Source organism: Semicossyphus pulcher, unplaced genomic scaffold, assembly GCF_022749685.1.
Source record: "Semicossyphus pulcher isolate SPU_LCO1_2020_fin unplaced genomic scaffold, fSemPul1.0.p SCAF_6, whole genome shotgun sequence".
NCBI lineage: Eukaryota > Metazoa > Chordata > Actinopteri > Labriformes > Labridae > Semicossyphus > Semicossyphus pulcher.
Window position 1 is genome coordinate 30,909,945 of NW_027211737.1, and position 10,036 is coordinate 30,919,980.

At 40.8% G+C, this 10,036-nt stretch overlaps 1 protein-coding gene across 1 annotated transcript; it reads left to right on the forward strand.

Annotated features, from left to right (window-relative positions):
* Positions 1–1,146: 1,146 nt before the first annotated feature.
* Positions 1,147–9,031, forward strand: prdm12b (PR domain containing 12b). The gene is made up of 6 exons (XM_069683258.1): positions 1,147–1,408; positions 3,224–3,289; positions 3,756–3,880; positions 5,327–5,482; positions 6,099–6,213; positions 6,592–9,031. Exons 1-6 carry the CDS (start codon positions 1,147–1,149, stop codon positions 7,065–7,067), a joined length of 1,200 nt encoding a protein of 399 aa, XP_069539359.1. The 3' UTR covers positions 7,068–9,031.
* Positions 9,032–10,036: the final 1,005 nt, after the last annotated feature.

The window sequence follows — 10,036 nt, forward strand, 5'->3', positions numbered from 1 at the left end:
AAGTTGAATAGCAACCAACAGTTACAGATTAAAACCAGATTACGGATTAAAAATGTATCTGCAGTCGAGAATCTATCAAAAGTTTTGGACCATCGAGCCAACGTTTACTTCAATTGTTTCTGCCGTATGTGACATCAAGTCTGTCAGTGTGACAGCTCAGGTCACCTGTGTTTGTAGGTGGAAAATGCTGTCTTACCTTTTCTATGTGCTTAAAAAAAGACAATGATGAAAGTTCCATTAAAAAGAAAAAAAGCTCTGTGTGTAAAATGTTCTGTAGATTGGCCCCGCCCACCGCTTTAGATAGGTCCAGGTGAGACCAGAGTTCAGACAGAGAGCAGCAAACAGTTTTAATGAAGAACTTACTTCCTGTTTGAGGTCTGCATCTTCAAACCTCCACCACACGTCTCTGATTATTTTAGTTGCTTTGTAAATTATTTGAACAAAATCTAAACATGATTAATGTCTGCATCATGAGTACTTTAACTTAACTTTATTTTGATGCTAAAACTTTTGTTCTTTTACATCAGGATTATACTTTGTGGTGCCAAAAGATTCTGATGTCACAGAGGAACTACTTTGTCCTAAAACCATCAAACAGTTTGTTGTGTTTGTTTTCTTGCTTTAAGAGAAAATCAGAAACCAGTTAAACCAGTAAAACCATCAGCAGCAGGTCTCTAACTGCTCTGAGCTTCTCTTGTTATTTTCTCATTAAGTCCTAATTAAGTGTCTCTACGGTGTCACGAGCCTGAGCTGTGAACGGAGCCAACAACGCCTTACACACACACACACACACACACACACACACACACACACTGCTCCTCCTCTCTTTATAGAGATGTAGGAGGAGGTGATAACAGAGTCTATATAGACCTCCCTCTCCCTCTGTCAGCTTTATTTCTGCTCCTCACAACTTGCATTAACACTTCCTTATTTTCAACATTTAAACTTTATTTAAACATTAAAGAGAACAAACAAACCTGCAGCCACGTTAACCTCAGTTTGTTTTATTTTCAACAACAAGTGGAGATTTTACTGCAGAAAGAATCTTTTTTAGGATTTTTTAAACTTAAGTTCTCCTGGAGGACTGCTTCTCCTCCGGTCCCTCTGCACCTCCTCCCGGCTCCTCTCCTCCCTACGGCCCCCGCTATGGGCTCCGTGCTGCCCGGCTCCTCGCTGGGCCTGAAGCCGGGCTTCAAGCCGCAGCAGCAGCCGATCTCTCTGGCGGACATCATCACCTCCGACATCCTGCACAGCTTCCTGTACGGCCGCTGGAGGCACGTGCTGGGCGAGCAGCACCACCACCACGCGCCGCTCCAGCATCACCTGCAGCACGAGGACCGCACCGCCCCGAGCGCGAGCCCCAAGACCGCGTTCACCGCAGAGGTGCTCGCGCAGTCCTTCTCTGGAGGTTAGTGAGTTTAATATGACATTATTAATCTTTTCTTCCGGTCACCTGCGAGGATTAAAACAGGTCAAATCAATACTTCATCTAAAATTAAAGACTTATATTTTAGACTTTTTAAACTTACAGGATATTTTAAAAATAAGTTCTTATTTAGAGAAAACCTGAATCACTTTAATAACTTAACTTAATAACATCACGTGAACCAGCTCAAATATTTGAATGCTCCTGACATGTTTAGTAGCTCCAATAATCAATCAATTATAATGCATATAGGAAGTATTTAGGCCGATAAGACTTTTGCTTTTAATGCTGATAAAACTGTTGTACTTTTACTGAAGAAGACTTAATGTTTAAAGTTAAATATCTACATCATCTTACATCACGAAGTCGCGTTCACGTTTCACAGTAAAGCTTACAAAACTCAAATTCACGCTTTTCTTTCAGGCAGTAAATTAAAATGTATTCAACGTTTAATTCCCTCTCGTGAAGTCAAACAAATAGGCCTCAACTTGAAGCTTGAGATCTAATTAATGAATGTAACTTAATTTAGACATTTATGTCTAAAGTCTGAAAATCAGTTAAATTAAGTTAAATCTGTTTAAGTTGAATTATTGCTCAATTATTAGTTTAACAATTAACTGAAATTTGACCGCTGTGAAATGAGGATGTAATGAGCGTGAGACCGAGTCTTTCCACCTGCGCGCGCCGCCTGTAAAACTCCACGAAATTAATACAAACCTTATCATTGAATAAAAATTAAATTAACCTTCCCCAACTGATTTATTCCTTTTTAAAAGGTCTCTCTGTTGTTAATGAATAATTCCCACACTTTATGTCCGTGATTTTGCAGCTTAAATTCTCGCGGAGTTTCACGTCAGTTATTTTTGTTTCTTTTCCTTTTACTTACACTTTATTGTGAAATTCGTTTCCGTTTTCGCTAAAATTCGTTCGGAACAATTTCAGAGAGTCCGTGAGAGCTCGAGCCCGCTGCTGTTCTGATCCTCCCGTTTCATTATGAACGGATTATTTCTGCAGGAATTTAAATCCGGTTTTCTGCGTCGCGTGAGAACAATCCGCTGCACGTTTCTCCTGATGGCATTTATGAGCTTTTTTCTTTTCTTCTTCTCTGGTTTTAAATTCGGATCATCCTGCAGCACTTTTATCTCCATTTAAATCTCTTTTCTCCTCAATGTCAAGCTCTGTTTCACGGTTCCCCGAGAGCGTGAAACAGCTTCTGACATTTCTCTCTTTACATTTGATTCAAACTTTTATTGCTTTTTTCGCTTTTATTTCTCCAGTCCGGAGTCTAGACTTTATCTCCTGTTTTGCCGCTCAAACTCAGAGATTTTGACGTCTAAAGTCTCTCAGTTTGAACTTTCTGGTTCCTAAAAAACTCATGAATTAAGATTTCTGTGCTCCCCGGCTCAGTGGACAGCAGGGGGGAGTTGTGCAGACATAATGCGAGCATTCATCTGGAAAAAAGAGCATTTAACCTCCCCTTTTCTCCCTGTCAAGGCTGCATTTTCTGCTTTGCGTCCTGCTGCTTTCACTGTTTATGTGAAACTTCGTTATTACAGCATCCCGAACATCATGTCATGTTCTAATAAAAGATAGAAAAATGGGCTGCAGCCTGCCGGACTTAGCGTTTATGTGGCTCTGTTAAAACGACAAAAATTCAAATGGGATTCAACATGGGGAAATACGTTTTTGTTATTTAAGTGATTAAATTTTTTCAGTCAACACAGTAGTTTTTTAGAGTAGAAAATATAATCACAGTTGTTTAAAAAGTGAAATTTAATAGATGTATTTTGTGTTCAGAGGTCCAGAAGTTGTCCAGTCTGGTTTTACCCAGTGAGGTGATCATCGCTCAGAGTTCCGTCCCAGGTAAAACTGTGCCTCTTTTTATGTCTGTGGTTTAAATGTGTCTTACATTGCTGTATTAGTCTTCTGTCATGAGCATGTTAAGAAGACAGAGCAGACATGTCGTGAAGAATAATCAGGTGTTTTATTCCATTTTTCAATTTTTCAATTGAGGTTTGTATTTTTATATTTGGGTGCAACAAACTATTACAGCCTATAAATGCTCTTGTGTGGATCAATATGCACCGATCTACTTGTCCTCTTAAAGATAAAATTAATAAGAGAAACCAAAGTTGCATTGATAACTTTAAAAGTTAAATAGGACTGGATTTAGCCAACATGACACAGCAGATTTCTCTTCAGAGAACAACCTGAAGGAGGCCTGTATTGAATATGCTCTATTCTTATCCTGTCTGTAATGATGAATGTGATGTTCCTGCAGTAACAGTGTGTGTCGGTGTGTATGTGTGTGTGCCTTGTTGTGTTGCAGGTGAAGGTTTGGGGATTTTCTCTAAAACGTGGATCAAAGCAGGAACAGAGATGGGGCCGTTCACCGGCCGTCTCATCTCACCCGAACACATCGACCTGTACAAGAACAACAACCTCATGTGGGAGGTGAACAGAGTTTACTGTTATTTACATTCACCACATTTATATTTAGCCCTGTTAACAACTAGCAAACAGTCTGATCCAGGAGAGACACTCAACAACACTACTTACTTACGTATTAGCTAAAAACGTTAACAAGCAACCTATGTAATGTCTTGTGTAGCTCTTATTAGTCACTACACCTATTTTACTATCTGTAACTTTCTGGCCAACTTACTGCTAATCAGCTAGCTTCCTAACCAACTAGCCTAACCAAAAAAGTTGCTGATTCACTGATTGCTAGTATCCAACTAGTCGAATTACTAACTGACTGACTGACAGAGCTCTAACTAGCTACAGTGAGAGAAACGGACTATGTGTTAGCCAGCTAGCTTGCTACACTTGCTAACTGAAAGTTTAACTAATTAACTAGCTGATTATAAGCAAACTATAGGTAACTGACATCCTAACTTGTTGATAACCACTTAGCCAGCTAGCTAACTAAATCACTGACTGAATGGCTGAAGAATTTAAAACCTCTCCTGTAGCTACCTAACTAGCTGACGGTCTACTAGCTAGCTTGCCTGGTAGCTAACGGTCGTTGACAGATTGCTAGCTAACTATCTAAGTAAACTGATTTTTAGCATGCTAGCTACCTAGCTATCCACTAGACTACCTCAGTAACTGACTGCCATCCAATCAGTTGTCAGTTTGCTAATTAAGTAACAGACTGACTGATTAAATAGCTTTTAGCTCCTATAGTAGAATAGCTATCAGCAAGTCAAGTGCAGCTAGCTAGTATGTTAAATATCAGTCAGTTAATTAGTCAGCAAGCTTTCATTCAGCTGCTTATTCAGTTAGAAAGCTAGCAAGCTGGCTAATACTTAGTAAGTGTGTAGTTGTCTTACTGTAGCTAGTTAGAGGTCTGTCAGTCAGTTCATCGAGCATTTAGTTAGTTAGCTATCTATTTGAATGACTAGAAATTTGAGTCAGTAAGTTGTTTGGTAAGTAAGTGAGGAAGCTAGCAACTAGCAGTGAGTTAGTTAGTAAACTACAGGTAAATGGATAGTCACCCACAGTACAAGATAACAAACTGTAACCAACTAACTGACACATTGATTTATTAGCTTTTGCTAATGTATGCGACCATTATTGGATTAGTATCTGCTAGCCAGCTACATGCTAACTAACAGATCAAACAACTAACTTACTGAGCGGCTGAGTGATTGACTTGCTAACAAACAAAATAAACAAAACAATTAACTATTAATTTACAGTTTAATTTATTGAGTTCTACAAGTGACAACCACCCGATTCTAATGAGCCAGCAAATCTTACTCGCTAGTAAGTTTACTACGTTTTGTTTAGATGTTAGTTTAGGTATCTGTTCTTTATCGGGTGTCAAATTACATTGAAGAATAGAACTGATGATGATGATATGCTTTGTTTTCTCCTGTCTGTGCTCCCTCTCAGGTGTTCAACGAGGACGGGACAGTCAGGTATTTCATCGATGCGAGTCAGGAGGATCAGAGGAGCTGGATGACGTACATAAAGTGTGCGAGGAACGAGCAGGAGCAGAACCTGGAGGTGGTTCAGATCGGCAGCAGCATCTTCTACAAGGCTGTGGAGGTCAGTGAACGCATCACCTCTGTCCATATAATATAACCTTTACTTCCTGGTTTTGTTTTGTCGATCTGAAAGTTCCAGGTTTGTAAAATTTAGATGGAAATCAAGAAAGGGCTATTTAACCTGTTGATATTTTATGTTTTATGTTATAACTGAATAATAATCATGTTAATTTTTAGAGCTTTACTCAAAATCTGATTCATACAAGGACAATTAAAATCAATTTAGAAGTATTTGTCTAAAATCTTAGAACAGTTAGACAACAGAAGACAGATTAACTGAAGCAGATTAAAAAGGCAAAACCAATTCTAGCTTTATAAGACAGAAGAGATTAAGAGAAAATGCTTGTGAAGTTCATAAAGGTGCAGAAATAAAAGAAGGAAAAACTCTTCTCTATAGCAGAGGAGGAGTTCAGGTGTGTGTCGCCCTCTGCTGGCTGAAAGATGAAACATTTAATGAACCTGCTCCAGTGTTCCTCTGTCTCTCACCTGAACTACAAAGTACTTACAGGGCGTTCAAACAGGGGGTCGACTCAGACGAACCTTTATTAACATACAATTTAAATAATTGGAAGGAAGCATATTTTCTCAGAGATTCACCTCCTTGTTGTTCTCCTCAGACGATCCCTCCGGACCAGGAGCTGCTGGTGTGGTACGGAAACTCCCACAACACCTTCCTGGGAATTCCTGGAATTCCTGGAGGAGACGAAGAACAGAGCAAGAAGACCAAGAGCGGTAAAGATGATTTATTATTTGATCTGTAGACTCATCATCAAATCTGAAACTTCTGCAAATCTGTGACTCTGCGACCTCCATCGACAGGTCGGGTCAGTCAGTTGAGCTAAAGTTCGGTGAAAATTAAAACATTTAAAAGTCAGATTTGTGGTTTCAGGTAAAACATAAAAATATAAAAAGAACAGGTTTTTTCAGATTGTTTTTTAATCTCAGAATTCAAACTTTATATTTGCTAAAGAAGAACTCTTATTAAAAGAAAAACAAAACTTAAATAGATTTTAACGTTGCCCTAATCTTCTTCCATAGTGCCTTAACAATTATTAGAATCAGAATTAGTTTGACATCACCCTGACTAATTTCTCCTCCTCTTCCTCCCAGATGAGTTCCACACCTGTGAAGGCTCCTCCATCACCTCCTCCTCCTCTTCATCCTCCTCCTCCTCCTCTTCCTCCTCCTCCAGTTTGGGTCGGATGCGATGCGTGATCTGCCACCGCGGCTTCAACTCCCGCAGCAACCTGCGCTCCCACATGCGCATCCACACGCTGGACAAACCGTTTGTCTGCCGCTTCTGCAACCGCCGCTTCAGCCAGTCGTCCACGCTGAGGAACCACGTGAGGCTGCACACCGGCGAGCGCCCGTATAAGTGCCACGTATGCCAGTCGGCTTACTCGCAGCTGGCCGGGCTGAGGGCGCACCAGAAAAGCGCCCGGCACCGGCCCACCGGAGACGCCGGTGCCGCGGCGGGGAGCGTGGTGGTTCACTCAGCTCACTCACCTCCTCCTCATCCGCCTCAGCTGACCGCCATGCCTCACCCCGCATCACTCGTTCACCATATACCAACCATGGTGCTGTGATGGGGGGAAACAGACAGACAGACACACACACAGACAGAAGTACAGACAGACACAAAGAGAGAGACACCTTTAACTTCAAAATACACTCAAATATTTGGAGACAGGAAGCAGCCTCCACACAGGTGTTTCCATCATGGAGGAACATGTTCAATCGTCTGTGAGTTACCCAGGTAGCCAATGAATCAGGCTGACTGCGGCTGGCTGCCCGTTTACACCTGGTATTAACATGCGTCCTGGGTGATCTCCAGGGACCTCTTGTTATCATATCTCACCTACCTGCTCTATAGATATTTAACAGATAAACAGGTAGCCGTAATCATCTTCTTTAGGCGTTTAAAACAGAGACTGTGATGCAGAATCGCAACAAAGAGAGGGAAACACATGAAGGCGTCGTTCCGGAGCACCTTCAGACGAAGTGAATGGCTCTCAGTGCATTCTGTGTGTGTTTACACCTGTACTTAAGGCTGCCTTCCTGTGATGTAGTCATTCAGGACGCATGTTAATACCAGCTGTAAACAGGGCCTGAGTTTCAGCACATTCACCTGAGTTCTTGTGGCGTGACCCCCCTGACTTGTTGTGTTCTACAAATCAAAAATGTTCCTGCTGAGCTCACTGATGGCTGCTTCTTTCAGCCAATCTCTTCTGTTGCTAAGGGTTAAGAGGACAGAGATTTCCCCCCTGAAGGCCTCTGATGCCCAAACTCCACCCTAATGATCGCACTTTCAGCACCTTCATTTAAAGAGGTTCGGTCTTTCACACAGTTTTGCTTCCTGTCACTAGCATCGTTTTTAGTGGCACATCTGGACTTGTGTTTTGGCTACCTGGGTAATAATTTACAAAGAAATCTAAACAACCAGACGACTGTTAGCTAAAGTTAGCTTAACCTAGCTTATCTAAACATCAAACCTGAATTAGGCGGATCATTTCCCAGACTGAGGACGTTTGTACATTACATGCATGCACACACACATTTATTCCACAACACACACACACTGGTTGAGTCATGATTTGTATAACAGGTGCATGATGGGAAAGTGTTAGCCTGTAACTGCAGTTTAATATTTCGTATAAATCCTGTATCTTTAAGATGATGTCGTGCTTTGGTTTGCATGCAGGTTGTTCTCTGTAAACGGTTGTAATGTGTGTGTTAAAAACTGCTGCTCCTGGCTCTGGTGGGTCATCCTGCTCGTCAGTTCGTTCTATTATGCTAACAGGTTAGCATACAAGATGCTAAGTGATAGCAGGGTACATGCTAAGGCCTAAAGTATACTTTGTGTCTAATATAAAGCATGCTAAAAAAGTAGCATTAGCATTTACACTATGCTAATGCAGTAGCATTAGCATTTGTAGCATGCTTACACAGTAGCGTGTTACAATGGTCCAAAAAGATAACCCTTTGGTCAGTATTAGCAGCGTGCTAACTCGTTAGCAGGAGTGTTTAGCTTTACTGATCTGTAAATGTAAAAACAGCAGATTTCTGTGAAGAAGCTCGACGCTAATTAAAGAAGGCGGAGCCTGAGATTTAAGAGATATTATAATTATTATTATTAATATTATTATTGGTTCATGTTTGTTGTGCTTAAGCTGTGACTTCAGACCCAAATTGGGTCTCAGGCAGGTTCAGTTCACACCTGATACAAAAGATTAGAATCTCCATTTCTAATCTCTGTAAATGTTTCGACATGATTTTTTCTGATTTCTGTATAAAACTATTGTTCAAAGTAACGAGAGAAGAACTGCAGAACTGATGAGTCCCTTTAGCTGACGGCTGTTTGTCGGCCTTTGATGTAAATAAGCTCCAAACAGTAAAGAAAAGACTGTGAATATAAACATAAGATGTGTTTTAAGCCCAGATTATATTTAAACTGTCACTTTATCTCTGTATATGTTTATGTACACAGTCATATATGACTCATGTATCAGTATATGAAGTATGTTGACTTCTACAAAGGACGTTGTATTTAAGCCGAAATACTGCTAATAAAGTTTTACTTCACCTTTAACCTCGGCTCATGTTTGTCCAGCTCTGTCAACAGCTCAGTATCAGTATCTTTAATCTCATCATATGTTTTACTTTGTACTCTCACAGCGCCACATCTGTAGGGAAGCCCTGAACTCTCTTTTTCCCGTAATGACGAGTCAATTCTGTTTTTTTTCTCGAGATCTTATGTGTCTCGTTCTCTCAAGCTTGTTTTCTCGTGGTAACGGGATAATTTTCTGTGTTTTGTACTTTCGAAACTCTGGGGATACGAGTTATGACTGTCTGACGTTACAGACGTGCAGCTTTGTTGTATGTCCACTTAGGGCGTCCATAGTTTATGGAATTTGAAAGTTCATTGACTGTAGTGTTAGTGTTAGTTACGTCTCCTCTCGCCGGTCCTCCTCTACTCTGCTACTCGGGAACAGAACGCTGCAGGAGCCCCATTTGTCCACAGAGCTGTCAATCATGAGGCCACACCCCCTTTTTACAGCATTAAATAACTTATTAAAAGTAAACTTGTCAGAAAAATGAACACTTGGACATAAATCAGCATGATAAGAACTAACTATAATGACAGAAACCATGTTTGAGAAAAATGTATTTGACGTGTATTTTGATTTTATAGTTTGACTCATGTCCCATCTGTTAACATGGAGGAGGCGGGCTTTATGAGCTATACTGCAGCCAGTCAGCAGGGGGTGACTTTTAGGGAGCACGTCATGTCGGCCATCTTTTTATTCAGATCCAAACTAAAGATAAATAATCAGGATGTTAAATGTCTTGTCGTGGCTGTAATGACCTCTGAGGCCTGCAGGGGTCGCTGTGGGCAGACGTCTGAACTGTGTGTCCTGATGTATATTTATGTTTTAAAGCAAAGTGCAAAGAAAACAACAAACACACCAAATGTGGACTTCCTGCTGTGACGAGTGACGGACGAGCTGATAAGAGGAGCATCAGAGTCCACACTATTAGGCAAGATCAGAAAACA